Raw genomic sequence first — 21,910 nt, forward strand, 5'->3', positions numbered from 1 at the left:
TTCTTATGCTGTACTGTTACACCACTGTTCCAGGTTAGAGGAAGGGTTGGGATCCCGCAAACATTTAATCCCGCCATTCTGTTTTATGTGCATGTCCCAAGTCAGGTGCATGTAATTCAGTGGTTGTCGTTTGTTTTTTTGTTCATTTTTTGTACATAAATAAGGCCCTTAATTTTCTCATTTGAATTGTTTTGATACATTTGTCATTTAGGGACTTTTATAGCTGACTATGCAGGTTGGGCTTTTCTCATTGTTGAAGGCCGTACGGTGACCGTAATATGTTAATTTATGTGTCATTTTAATTGGTGCTTGTGGAGAGTTGTGAATGTCTCATTGACTATCATACCACATCTTCTTTTTATATATATACATGTACATGTCAGGCCAGCTTGTAAATCCATTGACTTATATAAAAAGGAAGGGACAGGACCCCCTCCCCCCAAAAAAAAACCAAACCAAAAAAGAACCAAACAAATAACAAAAACAAAACAAATCAGTTTATAAATTCGCTCATTTGTTTAACTTGCCGCGATTTTTTCACGTGTCATACCAAAATTTTCTGCCTCGTCAGCGTATCTAAGTGTTTCTAGTCAATTGGTGATTTCAATGTTGATGGCAAGACATTGATATTCCTTTTTACTTTTAATTCAGAACTGACTTGATTTAACTTTATTTGATTCGACGTAGAGCTCGATGTGTAAAGTGTAGGCACTCATCTATTATTGAAGATCCGCATATTCTTATCTTTATACGGTCACTTACATTTTAGGGGTTTTGTGTTCGTTAGTTGAAATATATCTCTAGTGCTGACGGTTGAGTTGTTTACCAGACTATTTCTCTACATGTATATGATTAACAATAAAAATATATTATATCTAGGACTAGTATAATATTATGTGTAAATGTCCAAATCATATGTCTTAGGATATAAGTTACAGTCGATATTTTTTCCAAAGACAATATTAATCAAAGACAACTTGACATTATGGGGGTATGTTAAAAAAGCTCATTATAGACATATTTTATTTTTCCTATCCTTGTTTGTATACTATGCAGCTGAATCTAAAAGCTTAATATATAATTATTTATCAAACATAAAATGATTGCCTTGCACAGTCCCCAATTGCCAAACTGGTGATCATAGGTGGGATTGGAAACTGTAACTTTAGATATGTCAGATATTTAGGTGCACAGCTTTTTACGATATGGGAGATAACTCGAAATTTCCGGATAACTTTTTCAAATCCATCCCGCCTTTCAACTTTATAAATAAAAATGGCAACACCTGAAACTGGTAAATTTCATTTTATGACCTTTAATGCATTTACAAACAATTCATATGAATATGAACATTATTTTAACATGTAGATCTACATCTGTGATATTCCACTGTAACTTGGCAAGCTGAAAATCCTTGGTTTTTTAAGTTTTTCCATTTGGAAACTTATTTTATTTTTAAAAATGGAAATGGGGAACATGGGAATGTGCCAAAGAGACAAGTATTATGTCCGTTATTCCTGATGAAGGTTATCTTATGTCTGAAACTCACAATAACTCCACTATAAAGAAAATAAAGTTGATTGCAGTCGACTTCAAGTCATTATAGTTGCATTTGCATACAGTCTTGTTCTATTCAAGGTATATGTGCAACTTACAGTATAACTGCAGTCTTCATGCTTAACCACAACACAAGTCCGACATCATTGGCTTGTAAAATTGCTTTCAGACTTGTATAATTCTTCTGTACAAGTACAAGCCAACAGAATACAACTGTGGACTCAAAAGTTAAGGGTGAAGGCTGGAAGAAATTAAAAACACTAATGCAATTAATAAACTCATAATCTAGTACTTAATTTGTACAACCTGCCAAATATATAATTTTTAGGAAATTAACTCAATCAAAATTGAACCAAATGAACTTAATGTAAAAATTGAACAAAATGAACTCATTCTAAAATGAAAAAGATGAAATTTTACCGTGTGAAAATTAAAAAAAATAAACTTTTACAAAATTTAAAAAAAATAAACTTTTAATTACAAAATTGAAAAAAATGAACTTGTACAAAATTGAACCAAATGAATTTGTACAAAATTGAACAAAATGAACTGATACAAAATTTATATGAAATACAAATATTGAATATACATGCATATCTTAATTATGTCTGCAACTCACAATTTTTTTTTGAACCTGTTTTTTACCAGGTTTTATTGCATGCAGATAACTTGACTAAGGTTTCAACTCCCTCAGGCAAGGTTGACTCTAGTAGATGAATTTGGCTATCAATATTAGGTATTTTTGTCATATAGCTCTTCAACAGTTTCCGTACTTATACATCCTCGGATTTCTATGGTTGGCTTTGAGCTTTGCTGATGAAGGTAAATCCAGAAAAGCCCTTCTGATGCATTGAAATTATTAGACGTGTTGTTTTCAATTTTTTTACACTCTCCAAACTAGTGCTTTTTAGTAAATTTATTCTAATGTTAAGATGACATACCGATGAAGTAATTGATTCATAATCAAAAGAAGAATATACAATTACTGTCTTTTGATGAGGTAAATATATGCGATTTGATTGACTTCTGAAAAAATGATATTCACTGAGGCCGACAGCCGAAGTGAATATCAGTTTTTTTAAAGTCAATCAAACCCCATATTTACAGAAACAAAAGACAGTAATTGTTTTATTCCATATTCCAAGAGAAGAAAATGTATTTAATGACAAACATATACCCAAACAAATTTTACATAAAACATTTTACCATAACGTTGCATGTAAAAGCGTGTGACATTTATTGCGGTGAATAACACTTTCTCAGGTGAATACGCTTTTTTATTCAAAATCCAATTCATATACATGTACTAAAATAATACCAATATGAAATAATTCTTTTTATTTATCAGATGAAACCTACATAAAAACCATGAAAATGGCAATAGCAATGGCCTGTATAAAAAGTAAACCAGAAGGCTTGACTGCTAAAGAATACACAGAACAACTCTGTCAGAACTATTTACAGAAACAGCAAGAATGCCAGGATAAACTGAAATCAGCAGAAAATGAAATCCTTCAGCTACGGCAACAATTAGTTCTACAGTCTACACTTGGACAAAATGCATTTTTACCTTTAAGAAACACAGGTATTTGTCAATTTGAAAAATTACATATATGAGTTTGGCCAATTTATTTGTAAAGTGTATCATGTATGAAATCCTTCAGCTTAGACAGCATTTAGTTCTATTATAGTCTACACTTGGACAAAATGCCTTTTTACCTTTAAGAAACACAGGTATTTGTCAATTTGAAAATTAACATATATAAATTTGGCTAATTTATTTGTAAAGTGAATTATGAATGACATTTTGAGTTTATATCATGTTGATCATTAAGAGGAGCTCTGTAGGTAACAATTGATATTCCAAAACTTCCTGACACCAAATATTTTGCATATTTCAGGTGATGTTTTTTTTTACATAAGCTTTTACTTATCTCATCACAAGCACTAGTTTCAATTAACAGGTAAAGTTGTAATATCTTTTGATATGCATGTATATAGATACATCATACATATCGGTGACATAATATCTGTTATTTCTATATCTTTTGTTTATCTTATTCATGAGGCCTAGTTTCTAGATGGTTTAATATAATTGATTTTCAATTTATCAAAATCCATGTGGAGTAATTGTCACATGGATGTGATGATAAAAATGGATGTTATGAAATTTTTACAGTTTAAAGTATACAAACATAAGTCAAAAATCAATTTCATGAAATCAATGACATATTTTTTGTAATCAATAACTTTCATACTTGGCAATAAAAAAATCTTAAAATGCAATGTAGGAAATTAAAGTTTTATATTGCTGAGTTGGTTTGGAATCAATGGATTTAAACTAGAATAAACGTTTTACAAATTAACACCTAAATTACAAATTACAGGTCTGTATAATTCATCCTCAAAGACTAAGTATGAAAAAAAAACCCAGAAAAAGAGCTTTTGTTTTGTGGGGTGTCTACTCACAAAGATTTTTTTGTTTGTTAAAGCTTAAAATTTAATTACCGGTATATCTAAATTTGATCAAATGAAAATTTTAGTACAACATAATAAAAAAAAAATATTGTTCTATGTCATTTTTAGCTCACCCGTCCCAAAGGGCCAAGTGAGCTTTTCCCATCACTTGGCGTCCGGTGTCCGTCGTCGTCATCTGTCTTCGTCCATTGTCGTTAACTTTTACAAAAATCTTCTCCTCTGAAGCTACTGGGACAAATTTAACCAAACTTGGCCACAATCATCATTGGGGTATCTAGTTTTTAAAATGTGTCCGGTGACCCAGCCAACCAACCAAGATTGGTGCCATGGCTAAAAATAGAACATGGAGTAAAATACAGTTTTTGGCTTATAACTCAAAAACCAAAGCATTTAGAGCAAATCTGACAGAAAAAAAAATAAAGTCAACATCTATCTGCCCTGAAATTTTCAGATGAATTGGACAACCCGTTGTTGGGGTGCTGCCCCTGAATCGGTAATTTTAAGGAAATTTTGCTGTTTTTGGTTATTATCTTGAATATTATTAGCTCACCTTTCCTAAAAGGAAATGTGAGCTTTTCTCATCAGCTGGGGACCGTTGTCGTCGTCGTCTGTCGTCGTTAACAATTTTTCAAACATCTTCTCCTCTGAAACTACTGAATGGATTTGGATGAAACTTAGCATGATTGTTCCTTAGATTATTCTGCACAAAGTTTGTGCTACAATTTTTGATCTGTCAAAAAACATGGCCGCCGTTACTTAAAATAGAACATAGGGGTCAAATGCAGTTTTTGGCTTATATCTCAAAAACTAAAGCATTTAGAGCAAATCTGTCATGAGGTAAAAAATTTCATTTTGAAGGTGAGTAATTTTACATAATTTCTCATTTACAGCTTAACAAATTGAGTGTGTAATAGTGCATGAAAGATTTTGGATGAAAGTTAATGTCGCTTGTGTGTTAGGTAAACCAAGAATTGTTTTTAGCTCACCTGGCATAGCCATGTGAGCTTATGCCATCACTTGGCGTCTGTCGTCATCTGTCGTCTGTCATCATCGTCTGTCGTCGTCGTAAACTATTTCAAGAATCTTCTCCTCTGAAACTACTAGGCCAAATACTTCCAAACTGTAACTGAATGTTCCTTAGGGTATCTAGTTTATAAATTGTATCCGAAGTTTTGATCTATCAACAAACATGGTCGCCATTGCTAAAAATAGAACATAGAGGTCAAATGCAGTTTTTGGCTTATATCTCAAAAACGAAAGCATTTAGAGCAAATCTGACATGGGGTAAAAATGTTCAATAGGTCAAGACCTATCAGCCCTTAAATTTTCAGATGAATCAAACAACCCATTGTTGGGTTGCTGCCCCTTAATTGGTAATTTTAAGGAAATTTTGCAGTTTTTGGTTATTATCTTGAATATTATTATAAATACAAATAAACTGTTAACAGCAAAAATGTTAAGCAAAATAAGATCTACAAATAAGTCAATTTGACCAAAATTGTTAAATTGACCCCTTAAGGAGTTATTGCCCTTTAAAGACTTTTTTCACAATTTGTTCATCATGTTGACTTACTTTAAAAAATCTTCTCCTTTGAAACTGCTGTATCAATTTCAGCCAAACTTAGGCTAAATGAGTTTCAGAGTATCTAGTATAAATTTTATATTTTATTTCCTTGTATGTCAAGAAACATAGCTCCTATGGCTAAAATAGAACATAGGAGAAAATGATTTATTTTTTTTGCTTTTGAAGAAAATAGGACGATTCAAAGAACATTTAAATAAATTGAAAAGCCAAAATAATCATTGATGAGAGATTTAACCCAAAAAAATTAAGGTGAGCGATTCAGGCTCTTTAGAGCCTCTTGTTATAGATAAAGATAAACTGTAAACAGCAATAATGTTCAGCAAAGTAAGATTTACAAATAAGTCAACATGACCGAAATGGTCAATTGACCCCCTAAGGAGTTATTGTCCTCTTTAGTCAATTTTTATTAATTTTCATAAAATTTGTATTTTTTTTTAACATTTTCCACTGAAACTACTGGGCCAAGTTCATTATGGAAAAAGATAATTGTAAGCTGCAAGACTGTTTAGTAAAGTAAGATGTAGAAACACATCACCATCACCAAAACACAATTTTGTCATGAATCCATCTGCTGCCTTTGTTTAATATTCACATATACTAAGGTGAGTGACACAGGCTCTTTAGAGCCTCTAGTTATTCTTTTTACTTAGTATCACAGTCAAAGATAGTTTTTTATCCCCTCATTTATAGATTTATATATTTTTTTCTTATAATTTATTTCAGTACAAGCAGAAGAACCACTATGCCTGACACCACCATCATCTGGGACGACTACATGTACAGTACAATCCACAACAGACAACGGCCAACTTATTCAAAACACTGCCTTTTTACAGAGCATTTTGAACCTGCAGTCAATCACCAGGACACCTCAATTAACATCGGTTACTTATACAACACTCAAGAACAGTTTGACCATGGTTAAATACTGTATTGAAAATGAGGCTAATATTCCTCTATCGTCAATCCAGAAAAATGTGCATGTTATTATGGGAGTGTTGGACTCAGAAAAGATTGTTGACTTGGTACAAGTTGTTGACTGTATTATAGATATAGTGATGTGTATACTGAATATGCTGCTGTTTAAAGAACATGAAAGTATGGTAAGTAATATTTAATTTACAAACAGTTTAAATGCTTTAAAACTTTTGAAATATTCATAGCTGCTCAGTAGTTGCTTAAACATTTTCCTTAACAATCAATGAATCTATTTGTGTATGAAGATGTTAAACACATGATTACAACAAGTAAAAGGAAAATAACATGTAAACAGTTTAAAAAGCATGAGCTCATTTTACAAACAAAAAGCATGCATTATAAAAAAAAAAGATGTGGTACGATTGCCAATGAGACAAATCTTCACAAGTGACCAAATGACACATAAATTAACATCTATAGGTCACTGTATGGCCTTCAACAATGTACAAGGGCCCAAACAACATAGTCCGCTATAAAAGGACCAAAATGAGTAAAACAATTCAAACAAAAAAAACTAACGGCCTAATTAATGTAAAAGAAAATGAACGAAAAACAGGTATGTTACAAAGCAACAAATAACAACCACTGAATTACAAGCTTATAAAGTTGCTACTATGTTATTTATTTTATGGTCATTGTTTATAATAATGATAAATAACATAATGTATCATAAAAAGGTCTTATTATTTGTATTTTTTCAGGAGGAAGCAGAATGTCTAGTGACACTTGTTATATCCTTTTGTCATGTCAAATTATTTGAAAGAATTGTGAAAATGACATTAACAGTTATTGAAGAATTTTCAAATCACCTACGAAATGTACAACAAAAGAAAGAAGATATTGATCTTTTGAAATACTGGAATTTAAACAACGTCTTCAAAATTCTGGAAAATATTTTTCACAAGCATAGAGAACATAGTTTAATGATGTCATCAGATTTCATGGACAAGATAAATGAAAGACTTGACGAGACATTGCTTCATTTGACAGACCCTTTTCCTCTGTTTGCGCATGCTGTGTGGAAAATTCAAGGAATTTTAAATCAAATTGTTTCAGAAAGTCAACCATAAAAATATTTATCATTTTGTGTTTTTGTCATTTGTTATAATAATATCAAGTGGTTTGTTTTGTCTGAACTGAATTTTACTTTTGGTTTTTGTCTACACCTTTTGTTTGTCTGTTCTGTGAGTCTTGGTGGTTATGATTCTCCCAGATATTTCATACATGTATTTGACTTTTGACCTTTTCATCCTGAGGAAATTTATAAAGATTAATACATAGAGCTGTCACGGAATAGAAGTTCCTTCATAATAGAAGTTCCAAAAGGAAAATATATTCTGGAATATTATTTCCACAGGAACAAATATTACAGTATATGTTCCTAACGGAATAAATGGTATAGAATATTTGTTCCAACAGGAATAGATATTATATCAATGTTTATAACAAAGTTTCCATTGGAACTTCTGTTAGGCGGAACAAATATACGTTGACAGAACATATGTTGTGCAATAAAATCAGTGCCTTACAAATTTATAGCAAATAATACTGGTATATCTATATGCTTGAATTATTGGTACTTATATCATGAATCACTTTACCATCAAAATTAGCTAAGAGAGACTATCTATCAAAAAGACTTTTTCCACACAATGCATCATATATAAGAATAAGCAGATGTGGTATGATTGCCAAATTAAACAAATATCCACCAAACCGTGACCAAAGCTCAAATGAAGTGGATGTAAGCAATTATAGACAACTGAAAGGTCTTCAAAAATGAGAAAAAACCATACCATTGTTTATCTTTCAAACTTACATAATAATTAAAACTTAGGATATATGCATCTTACAACAAAGCTTATATTGTATTATTTGTTGTAACTAAGAGACTGATTCAACCATAAACACTTGTTACAAATAATTGGATTTTTTTTAACTACAACAAGAGGCTCTATTTTTGTAGATCTTGCTATGCTGATAATTTTTTGTGTATAAAGTGTCTATATATCTATTATAATTTTTATCATACAAGGCGAAACAAAAGAATATGGTAAAAATGGGCAATAATTCTAATAAAGAGTCGCTGGAGGATTTCCTCCATATTTATCTTATTTGTAGATCTTGACTTACTGATCATGTTTGCTTGTTTAAGTTTCTATATATCTATTACAGTTTTTAAGGGCAAAAAAGCAAGCAATTTGTGAAAATTGTTGTCAAAGGGCCATAAATTTAAGAAACAGTTGACTGAAAATTTCCACCATGCTGAATTATTTGTAGAACTCGTCTAGCAGATACCTTTTTTACAATTTGTAAAGTTTCTCTCTTTCTTTGATAATTTTCAAGATAATGGGCAGAAATAAAAACAAATCATCAAATTTGTGATTGAAGGGCATTAACTCCTATAAGAAGTCCTCTGACAGTTTTGAGGTATACACAATAGATAGAGCTCAAAATACTTGTGGTCCACAAATCTGAAAATAAATAATATGATTAATAATATTATTTATTTTGCAAAATGCTACTGTACACTTTGACTGCAATGGCTCCAATGACTTTAAACCACCTGAGTTCACTCGTGCATGAACTCAATATCCCAATCGAACCGACCTTACTTAATAATTAACCAAAGACGTGTTAACCGGCGTTTTGCATTTGCGCCGATATGCATTTCATTTGCGCCGATTTTTTCTTTCATTTGCGCCGATTTTTTTACAGGTAAATTACAGGTAAATTACAGGTGAAAAGTTGTAAGAAGATGTGATATGAGTGCCAATGAAACATTATACAACTCTCCATCCCAGTCATGTTATGTTTTAATTATCATTAAAGACATCTTCCGTTAGCCAGTTGTACAAATGTTATGAATTGTCAATAATATAAAATTGAGAATGGAAATTGGGAATGTGTCAAAGAGACAACAACCCGACCATAGAAAAACAACAGCAGAAGGTCACCGACAGGTCTTCAATGTAGCGAGAAATCCCCGCACCCGGAGGCGTCCTTCAGCTGGCCCCTTAACAAATATATACTAGTTCAGTGATAATGAACACCATACTAATTGAACGCCATACTAATAACATGTATATAGCTTGATAACATCCAAAACACTTATATGTTAGGGTGGTGTGAATAAAATTGTTTGTTGTAATGGGAATGAACAGATTCTGGGCCGTTATTCGTCCTCTTGCAGTTTTAAACGGATGCAGCTTCCCATAAATGAGGTTGATAGCTTGACGTTGTGCATATGTAAATGCACTTAGTACGTAGTCTAAGAATGTATGACATTTGTAATCAGAACGAGCGTCAGACTTACTGTCAAATGTGAATCAGTCATCGATTTCATTTAGGGGAAGAAATGGTAACCACAAAAAATTGAATAGTCATTTACCAATGACAATTGATTTGTCTTTATACCTTGTGCTCAGCCCATGTAAAAGTATTAACTTACCTGTAAATCCAATTAGGAGAAAATATAAAATCGGCGCAAATGAAAAAATGAAATCGGCGCAAATGAAAGAATGAAAATTTTCAAAATCGGCGCAAATGTCATACGCCCGTGTTAACTATAAACAAACAACTTTACATGTTCGATTTTGTACAACTTTGATAAATACATTTAAATTCTAATTCGTAAACTCAAACGAACATAAAATATTTATCAAATAATCACAAACTCTTACATGGTAGACGCCACTTGCAGAGACAAGTGCTCTCGAAACACAAAGAACGGGAAAATAGCATTGAATATTTATCTAATTTTTGAATTTCGATGAACAGATAACTGACTGTGCTGGAAAGTCTTCTCTAACGTAACCATCGTTTCCTCTGGCCTGTTTTAACCCGTTATGTTTCAAAAAAGATCTTATCAGAATTACAGGTGTTAGCACTGGCTCTTGTATACGAGAGACTAAACCTATGAACATTTGACTACTTGTTGAATGTTATTCTAACTAGATATCAATCAAGGTGTATGACAGCATCTTTAATATAACTATTCAAAGAAATTTGTTTTGGTAAATAACATACAAATATACATGTCTGAAATTCAGCCTTATAGCTTCAATAACAATCAGTATTGTCGAAACATTCACCCTAGTAACTTAAATAATAATATGCTAAGTTACTTAAATAATAAACAGCCTAGTTGCTTCATCAAAAGCCACATGCTTAGTGTCTTCAACAACAACCAGGCAAGTGCCTTTAATTAAAACTTGCCCAGTGTTTTCAACGATAAACAGTCTAGTATCTTTAACAACCAGCCGAGAATTTGAACAACCAGCTCAGTGTCTTCAATAACTAAACAACCTGTCCAATGTATTCAACAACAGTCAGCAGTATCTTCAATAACAACATACAGAGTCTTCATCAACAAACATGCCAAGTGTCTTCAACAACAACCTACCCAGTGTTTTCAACATCAACATGCCGAGTGTCTTGAATATCTACCAGCCAAGTGTTTGTAATAACAAAATGCCCAGTGGCTTTAACAACAACAAGCCAAGTCACTGCAAGTGTCATCAACATAAACCAGTAATTCAGTAAAAGAATTGAACGATGCCCAATGTCTTCAAAAACAACATGCCCATTGGCTTTACAAACAACCTGTCCAGTGGCTTTAATAACATGCATGGTGGCTTAATATAACTATCAGCCTATATCGTGTAACGACATGACCAGTGGCTTAAACAACATCATATAGATATAGGAAGATGTGGTGTGAGTGCCAATGAGACAACTCTCCATCCAAATAACAATTTAAAAAGTAAACCATTATAGGTTAAAGTACGGCCTACAACACCGAGCCTTGGCTCACACCGAACAACAAGCTATAAAGGGCCCCAAAATTACTAGTGTAAAACCATTCAAATGGGAAAACCAACGGTCTAATCTATATGAACAAAACGAGAAACGAGAAACACGTATATATAACATAAACAAACGACAACTACTGTACATCAGATTCCTGACTTAGGACAGGTGCAAACATTTGCAGCGGGATTAAACGTTTTAATGGATCCAAACCTTCTCCCTTTTTCTGAAACAATAGCATAACACCACAACATAGAAAAACACACGATAAAATATCAATTGGCAGACTTAACTCAATCAAAAAACGTATGATTACACAATGAACGAATAAATTTGATCTGCGATATCTGAATACAATGCCGATATGTATTAATAATAATATGTCCAGTTGCGTCAATAATAACATGTCCAGTTGCGTTTATAACATCCTACACAGTGGCGTCAATAATAATTGCCCAGTAGTTAAAATAACTATTAACCCATGGCTTTAATTACGAAATGCCGAGTGACTTCAACCGCCTCCTTTCGCTCGGCATTAATAATAATTTTTCCCCGTTGTGTCAGTTACAACATGCCCAGTGGCGTAAATACTAACATGGCCAATGGAGTCAATAGTAACATGCCCAGTGGCTTAATTTAACAATCAGCCTTGTGGTTTAATAACAGTGGCTTCAACCATAACCAGCCAAGCGTCTTCATTAACAGCTTGCCAAGTGGTTTTACAAACAACCTGTCCAATGTTTTCAATACCAACCTGCCAAGTGGCGACTATAACAACCTGCCCAGTAACGTAACAAATAACCTGTCCAGTTGCTTCAATACCAAATTGCCCCGTGGCGTCTAAAACAACAAACCAAGTGCGTCAATAAAAACATGCCTAATGGATTAGCTTTTAGCCTATGGTTTGAATAACAACATGCCCAGTGGATTCAACAGTATCTTGCCCAGTGGCTTCAATGTCAACACGCCCAGTGGTGTCAATAATACCTCGCCCAGTGGCGTCAATTCTACCTCGGCTAGTGTCGTCAATAATACCTCGCCCAGTGGCGTCAATAACAACACACCCAGTGGCGTCAATAACAACCTGCCCAGTGGCTTCACCAGCATCTTACCACGTGGCTTTAATGTCAATCGGCCCAGTGGCCTCAATAACAACACGCCCAGTGGCGTCAATAACAACACGCCCAGTGGCGTCAATAACAACATGCCCAGTGGCGTCAATCACAACACACCCAGTGGCGTCAATAACAACCTGCTCAGTGGCTTCAACATCATTTTGCCCAGTGGCAGTTGGACATGTACACCTTACAGTCATTCCATAAACCGAATATAGTAGACCTTTTGCTTATACATGTAGTATCTGAAATATGGACATGACCACCAAAACTTAATCTTGTTGACTGATCCGTGAAATGAGGTTGAGGTCAAGTAAAAACTGTCTGACGGCCATGAGGACCTTGCAAGGTACGCAAATACCAAATATAGTTATCCTATTACTCACCCTTACCTGTATAACCCCGATACAGAAGAAACCGGACGTTGACGCGTTCGACTCGAACACACCGTGTAACACTGAGTTCAGACAATAAAAAATAATACTTTTAAAGAAAATCCAATATCTATTCTTCGGATATTTTGCTCCAATATATTCTTTGCCATAATACTCATTAGTTACTAAAAGGTTTTTCAAATATGTGACATCTTTACATACAAACATTCAAAAACGCACTACGATATCAATGATAAAACGTGCTTGACATTTTAAAATATTAAAAAAATAATGTTTCGTGTATTTCATAGCTTTTAAAACATACATTTTTGAAAATTTCATATTTAGAACTAACAAACTTAAAAAGATCGTGTCTTTATGTTGTGTCTAGAAAAAGAATAATACACATTTTAAAATGTCTTTGTTTTCATGTTGTGTACGCTTCGTTGTCATTACACCTTTTTTTATACTGTACGCTTCGTTGACACAATATTGCGTTTGTCGATGCATTTTGCATCTATTAAATTATGCTTTGGTATGATTATTATCAATATACACATGTTAGAAAAAAATAATTTACCAACATTTCATGCAGACAGCAACCCATAATAACCGTTGTATTGTTGGAACACTCTTACAGGTATTTTAAAATTTTATATGCGTGTTTGAAACTTAAGTGATAATACATGAAATATCCGGCAAAATTTCTACTCCGTCCTCCTCTGTGTCGATAAACAACGGACACATAGAATGATAGATAAATACCTCGTTGCGCTGAAAATAAGTTTGTTGAAGTTCAAACTTTTCTTTGCAACCGTACTTTTTGGAATACAAGTAGTCATGAATTATAATACAGTGCTTAGATAATATATTTTTTTTCAAACATTTAAGTTGTGCATTTTGCTACTTTGCACGGAACTTATAATTTCCAGCGAATTTGTCTATTAGTTCTCTATTGTAATTAAACATATTATCCGGTCTAGTGCATTTTCTGACAAGTGGAAGTTTTTTCTTAGTTTTCACAGTAATATATTCGTATCGTTCCAAAGATAAATTGGGAGCATCATCCGAATCATATTTTGTCCGTAACTTTTAAGAAGCCTCTTTATTGCTATAAGATAAAAACACAAAAGAAATGCTCGTACAAAGTTTTACTCGTTTTAAAAACTTTGCAAGTTCTGCACTTAATTTAAAATTTGAGAGTAAAAATAAAACATGCAATCTGTTCCGCGTTGAGGGCAACACTTATCAATATCACGGAATAACAAAAAGAATCCGAAAAATCAGTAACATTTGGATAAATCAAATCGTAGTTTAAAACAGTCTCTCTCTATATATGTAATCGAACAATGCATCTGACAATCGACTAAGTTGTGGGCTTTTTCTGTGTGTTTTTATGACACTGCGGTTTTTGTTGTTTTGGCTATTCGAAAAGACGTCAGGTTGCCGCCGTAAGAAATTTTTATGCGTGCGACATCTTCACCAATTTTCAAACATTTTTTTCTCGGAAAGTACGAATGCCATGGAGATCAATATACTAGATATTTTGAAATTATTAGAAAGCCATTGTCGATAATCTAGTGCAAAACTAAACATAGTTTATTTTAATTACGACAATACGCAACATTTTTGCAAAAAATGAACGTGTGACATTTTATTCACCAATTTTTAAAATTTAGAATCTTTTTCGTTTTTGTGTTTGACCAATTTTGCGTTTGAAATTAATTAATTACAGAAAAGCTGTATCATTTTTCTCACCTGATGACATCATTTATTCGTATTTTTAAACTGTTTTCGTTAAAGTAGTTTCGAAAATGGTGATGGGACACAATGAAACTTAGCAGATTTACCTGGCGTAACAGAATAAGTCGTCATTAGCCGTCCAATAAATATGTTCCGGACCATATGAGTATTTGGACCATACGCGTATGGTCATGACCATATGGGTATATACTCATATGGTCCGACCATACGCGTATGGTCGGGGTAATTAACACTCTGTTACAGTTTACTTTTTAAACCTATAAACTATTCATATGGTATACCAGTGCATTAAAAAGACGCTATCATATAGATGATTCTATTATTATATTATAATAAAAATTAGCTAAATAAGAATAAGAAGTTTCACAAAGTTAATTTTATTTTATTTTACTATGCAAAAACTATTTAAAAAAAATAATTTTAAATACCGACGGTCATTACCGATCTTTTTTTTGTTACACAAGATTTAAAGGCACTGGAAAGTAACATAGTTTATTTAATTTGTCTTGTGAGAATGGTGTATTGCAGTCATGTTACGATATTTGAGATCTATAGCTTTTTAAAAACACCGTAGACATATCGGAATGGCCCAAGACCTCGATATCAGTGTACGCAGCTACAAACCTTTGAAGGCTAGCTAAAATTCACTCGCAAACAAAAGATGTAAATGAAAAGGATCATGCACAACCAATACTTGCTAATGCAAAAAAAGCTATGAGACCGTGTGGAAGTAAACTTCACCCAAGCCTACATACAAGAATGTAATTAGAGATGAAAACTAACTATATGGCATCAATGTTTAAATTTTACGTAGTATTTGAATTATAAAAATAATATTACCATCATTGTTATTTTAGAAAAAGTTTTTGTATAATTGAAACTTTAAACTGTATTAAAAAAAATACCTATATGGTCAAAATACTCATATGGTCCGGCCCGTTAATAACCAAACGAGTATCATACTCATATGGTCCGACCATACGCGTACGGTCGGACCATACGCGTATGGTCGGACCATATGAGTATACGCATATGGTCATGACCATACGCGTATGGTCCAAATACTCATATGGTCCGGAACAAATATATCATAATTGTTTGTCATTTCATGGCAATTCGTGGCAAAAAAAAATAATTATGAAAATCGGCAAAATGAAAGTCGAAAAGAAGGCTTATACTTCAGATTTCGTCGCCAAATGTTACCCGGGACAGCCCATTATTTTCCCAAAATCCACAATCAAATGCATAACAACACGAACAAATGCGTTTTATTATGTTTTAATGGAGATAAATGAACAAGGACATTTATATCCAGCACATTGATGTCTTTGTTTTAATTAGAATAAGTTTTTTTTGTACCTGCAGCGCAGTTTTACCCACAAAACATACAAAAGACGTAAACGGTACGAACATTTTTTGAAAGTGTTTACGTGACAGTCAATGTACGGTTAGAGGGTTGGTTGGTGCCCTCTAACATGTTTAATCCCGTCATGATTCTGTATGTGCATGTCTAAAACAAGGAGCGTGTAATTCAGTAGTTACATATATTTCTTATTCACTTTATTGTGCATAAATTAGGCCGTTAGTTTTCTCGTATAAATTGTTTTTCACTTGTCAGTTCGGTGTGTTTTATAGCTGGCTATGTGGTATGGGCTTTGTTCATTGTTGAAGGCCGTACGCTGACATATAGTTGTTCAGTTTGTGTCGTTTGGTCTTTTGCGAAGAGTTGTTTCAATACCACATCTTCTTTTTAATATATACAGCAATAAAAGACTTATTCTTGAGAAGACAGAAAAGGGACGAAAGAAACCAAAGGGACAGTCAAACTCATAAATCATTAAATTCGCTCAGAAAGGAACATATTTATATTCCCCAGTTACCCATAACGTTATCGAAAAATTATGCGGTTGAGCAAAGCATCAATCATCAACCTAACCTTAGTCATTTGTTTTGTTTCTTCTTTCATGTCTTAAAAGTTATCAATAAAAAACGAAACGTTTCACAGTTTGTACTGACCAATTTCTGCACCCCATTATTTGTTAATGACACGCATACGTAATGGCTGATTGTTGCAAATATGTCATGCGTGTTCAGGATAATCACAAAGTAGCAACACACATTACATGTAGGTCCTGGACTGTCACTGTATTAAATGAGGTATATTGAATAAGGACACAAATGTTGCCTTTCAACAGGCCATTTAAGGACCTCTCATAATGTTTTTGCAAGGGTTCGGACAGTGTATTAACGTGGTGTTCTCTCTACACGAAACATTGTATTTAATATTCCCATTCGGACTGGACGTGACAGCGTACTTTTAAATCCCACACAACTAAACGGGTGGCCAACTTCGGTCAGGTTTTACTGCCGGTCGGAAAAAAGACCAAAGTGACCATATCTAATAGTATATATCCAAGTCACCCTTTACCAAATTCTTTCATAAAATGAAATTTAAAAAAATAAAATTTGGCTACAATGTAGAAAGTTTTGCTGTACCTGTTCTGTATCTGTATTTCCCACTTCTGTAATTAGGATGGGTACGTCACAGATTCCTTTCGGCTATTATGTGACGGGTTGGTCTGCGCACAATTAGTCGCGCTTGCTGAGGAGTGCTGATTTAAACTCCTCGGCAGTAGTGGCGCACACTACTGAGTCTTCCAGGTGGTTCCAGTTTATTGCAGTGCGCACAAAAATAGAGTTCTTGTACTGTTCTGTCTTACTAGTTGGAACTATGACCGCACGTTTGTTGTTACGGACTTGGTGGTCTATAATGTTTTTTGTTACAAAGTTATTATATGTTGTTGCTCTGATTTGTCTCTTTGGTCTATGAAATTGGATTAAATCGTCGGGAGGAAGCGCTGGTATCTTCCCCTCAACCACTTTGAAAAAGAAGATCAGTCGTTGTTGTTGGCGTCTTGATTGTAATGACGGGAGCTGAAGTTCTTTTAGCATTTTTGTCATACATCCTTCCTCTCTTGATTTGTAGTCTTTGGTAATGAATCTAGCACCTCTCTTTTGTATGGATTCTAGTTTGTCGATGTCTTTTTGGGTATATGGGTCCCAAATAATTGATCCATACTCCATTATTGATCGTATGAGAGCTATATATGCAGTTTTACGGCATTCCATAGGACAGTGTTGTAGGTTCCTTCTAAGGAAGCCTAGGGTAGAACTGGCTTTGTTACACGTATTTGTTATTTGTTCTTTCCATTTAAGATCTTCTTGTATTTGTAGTCCTAGGTATGGGTTGGATGACACTTGTTCAAGCGTGTGGTTGTTAAGGTTGTAAAAACGCTGACTTTTACTTTTCAGGCTAAGCATATAACATTTTTTGGCGTTGAAGCGCATACCCCAGTCGTCGGCCCATTTTTCTAGTGATTTGAGATCCTCTTGTAGTTTGTTATGGTCATTTTGGCTTTTGATTTCCCGATAGAGCAAACAGTCGTCTGCAAATAGTCGTACTGATGAGTTTACTGCATCTGGGAGATCATTTATATGACACAGGAAGAGGATGGGTCCTAGTACCGTTCCTTGGGGGACTCCGGATTCAACAGAAGCATTGCTCGAGTTTTCTCCATCAAGTTGTACTCGCATTTTTCTTTCGGTTAGGAATGAAGTTAGCCATTTGTGGATATTTCCTCTAATTCCATATTGGTCTATTTTGTGCAAGAGTCTATCATGAGGTACTGTGTCGAACGCTTTTGAAAAATCCAGAATCGCAATATCTACTTGGTTTCCTTTATCGTAGGATTGTAGCATATCATGGATTGTAATGGCAAGTTGGGTCTCACAGGAATATCCAGATCTAAAGCCGTGGTTTAGTGATGTTAATACATTATGCTTTTCCAGATGTTTGAGTATATGACGGCATATGATGTGCTCAAGAAGTTTACATGGTACTGATGTCAATGAGACTGGCCTGTAGTTTTCGGCCGCGTGTCGGTCTCCTTTCTTAAATATGCTAGAGATGTTTGCATTTCTCCAATCCTCTGGTAGTGTACCACTGTCTAGTGAGAGCTGGAATATGAGTGTTATGATTGGTGCCAGATGTTCGGCGCATTGTTTTAGTACTCTGTTTGGTATGTTGTCAGGACCAGATGCTTTGGATGGGTTTACTCTCTGTAGCAGCTTTTTAACTCCTTCTGATCTGATGGTAATTTGATGTATGGAGTCTTTTACCCTGATGTTTGTTTTGGGTAGTGTTTTAGTTGTTCCTTTTGTGAAGACAGACGCAAATTGCTCCAGTAGAATTTGCGCCTTCTCCTTACTGTCATTTATGAGCTGTCCGTGTTTCTTTAGTGGTGCAACCCCTATATTGTCCTGTTTCCTTGACTTAACATACTTCCAGAAGGGTTTTGTGTTGTTCTTATTCATTCCTTCAATTATAGCGTTGTTAATATAATTATTTTCTGCTTTCCTAATTTCTCTTTTGCATGTTTTTTGGAAATGGCGGTAATTTGTCCATGATTTTGTTCTTTTGGCCTGGTTATACAAGTTTTGTTTTTTCTTCAGCATCTTTTTGATCTTTTGTGTTATCCATGGTAGTCTGTTGTTGGACTTGACTATTTTTGATGGTATGTTTTTATCAAGGCTGGCAAATAGGTGTTTCTTGAACATCAGCCATGCTTCGTTGACATTTTGGTTGTTTTGGATACTGTTACTTATCTGTGATAATAGTGAATCTAAATCTTTATTCACTTCATCCCAGTTGGCTCTTGCCCAGGTGAATAAATAATGTTAAGTGATGTTTTAATTTAACAGCTATCAATACCAGTATAAAAAAAACACAAGGTAGCTAACGGGAATTTTCAATGTGTTCGCTTCAACCAATATTTTATTACTTTCCCTTGCCCCTTTCACGAATGAAAGTACACCAGTCTTTCGGTAATTGATTTATCTTTACAATGAAACAACTCTCACGTACCTTAAGAATACCCCTCAAACAGAATAACACACTTGAGATGAGAATTATTGACCTTTTTCCAGACCATTGAATTTGGAAGGACTAAACTTCCGGTTTACTTAGGAAGTTAATATAACACAGCAATCTGATTGGTCGAATTCATCTGGTTACCTGTTTATTTATATTAGTTACCAGAAACCAGAAAAATGTGACCAATCAGATTGCACAGTTTTATTAACTTCCTAAGTAAACCGGAAGTTTAGTACTTCCAAATTCAATGGTCTGGAAAAAGGTCAATAATTCTCATCTCAAGTGTGTTATTCTGTTTGAGGGGTATTCTCAAGGTACGTGAGAGTTGTTTCATTGTAAAGATAAATCAATTACCGAAAGACTGGTGTACTTTTATTCGTGAAAGGGGCAAGGGAAAGTAATAAAATATTGGTTGAAGCGAACACATTGAAAATTCCCGTTAGCTACCTTGTGTTTTTTTATACTGGTATTGATAGTAAACCCCATATTGACAGAAACAAGTGCCTGTGCCTTGAACCGACATTTTGAGTTTAGCTAATTGCAACTGTACAGAGTTTTATTTATCATGTTGTGCTGTTACGCGAGTGTCCCGTGTAAAGGAGAGGGTTGGGGGCTCACTTGTTTGATCCCGCCGCATTTGTTTTGTGTGTGTCGGTCCAGGCAGGAGCCTGCAGTACATTGATTATATAGATCTGTCACATATTTTTTTCTTTAATACATAGTTTTTAAGTTTTTAATATATATGTTAGTTTCCTCGTTTTAATTATTTCACATGTTTTTTTGTATTTTTTATATATATCGGAGCCTTTTTTAGCAGACTATATGGTATAGGTTTTCCTCATTGAAAAATGTTGCACATTGCCCAGGACTATAATAATTGTTTGATAAATACACCCACTTCATTTAAACTTAGGTGGAACGTTGTCTCACTGGCCATCACACCACATCTACAAAGCTTTAGATGTAAAGAAAAAAACTAAAATAAAGCAATAGGAATGCCATGTAAGTCATTCGGTAAACTACGTTCAACGAGATCCTATGTCTGCTTTCGTCTAGGCGAATGTGGACAAACATCGGTATTTGGAAGAGCCCTAAATTGTGAAAAGTAAGCCATTAAAGTTTTATCGACTGAACTATACTTTCTCTGGAAAATATTTATTAACTGTTCATTTCATCTGGAATAACATTGAAGTCCCAAAAAACATTCCTATCTGATGTACGTTGGTTAAACATTGAATTTTTGGCTTGGTATGACAGATATTTTAAGTTCAACTAATTTGACTTAGTTAACAGATATAAAAATTTACAGTAAAATATAGAAATAGAGTCGACGACACCATCTCGAATACCTTGACAAGAAAGTGATTTGTGACAGCTTTTGTTAACGAACTGTACAGTGATTATTTAAAAAAGCACAACGAACCAGACACATTTGGTAGAACGAACAATACATTAAGAGAAAACTTATTTAGTATGCTATTGCGTTTATTCTAAGTTCTACGGAACATTTGAAGGCACGCAGTAATGCAACGTATAGTTATTCATTACTGCCTAAGGTGTTAATACGCAAATGTGTATGTACGAAAAGAAATTCAGCATTGTTTATCTCATAAAACGTATGAAATTGCACCAGGTCTGTGCGTTTTGCATCGAGCATTTTTATCAAACGTTCTATGCAATATCTAAAACTTACAATAACTGTATAATTGAATAAATAAACTATAATGTACATTGACATATTTATATATACTCTTAAATTCTAATTCGTAAACTCAAACGAATATAAAATATTTATCAAATAACCACAAACTCTCACATGGGAGACGCCACTTGCAGAGACAAGTGCACATTTTATTATTCGTATATGTATAATGAAATCAATGTTTTTGTGTAAATACACCGAACATTCTCATCTGGTACTGGTTACCGCATACTAAAGGTCAACAAATCTGAAAATAAATAATATAAAATTATTATATTATTTATTTGAAAAAGTGCTACTGGTCACTTTAACTACAATGGCTCGAATGACTTTAAACTACCTGAATTCACTCGTGCATGAAACTTTAAACCCCATTCAAACCGACCTTACTATAAATAACTACACACGTGTTAACTATAAACAACAACAACATTCTTAATGTTCGACTTTTGTACAACTTTGATAAGTACATGTATAAGTTCTAGAGAGGCATTCAAAATTGTTGTCATCCCAAATGTTGTCCTGATTATCGATTCGAACGCGTCAAAGTCCGGATTCATTTGTATCGGGGTTATACGGGGTGATTACTTATAATAAGAGAGAATTTAAGGT

General features: G+C 33.9%; 2 protein-coding genes across 2 annotated transcripts in view; one reads left to right on the forward strand and one right to left on the reverse strand.

Moving 5' to 3' along the window:
* The window catches only part of LOC134686080 (uncharacterized), a 379,196-nt gene that overhangs the window by 170,387 nt on the left and 186,899 nt on the right, over positions 1 to 21,910 (reverse strand). The gene's annotated exons all lie outside the window — the stretch shown is intronic.
* On the forward strand, positions 1,250 to 7,685 carry LOC134686077 (meiosis-specific protein MEI4-like). The gene is made up of 4 exons (XM_063545764.1): positions 1,250 to 1,294; positions 2,906 to 3,142; positions 6,344 to 6,723; positions 7,300 to 7,685. Exons 1-4 carry the CDS (start codon positions 1,276 to 1,278, stop codon positions 7,666 to 7,668), a joined length of 1,005 nt encoding a protein of 334 aa, XP_063401834.1. The 5' UTR covers positions 1,250 to 1,275; the 3' UTR covers positions 7,669 to 7,685.

The sequence above is a fragment of the Mytilus trossulus genome, chromosome 10, assembly GCF_036588685.1.
Source record: "Mytilus trossulus isolate FHL-02 chromosome 10, PNRI_Mtr1.1.1.hap1, whole genome shotgun sequence".
NCBI classification, from domain to species: domain Eukaryota; kingdom Metazoa; phylum Mollusca; class Bivalvia; order Mytilida; family Mytilidae; genus Mytilus; species Mytilus trossulus.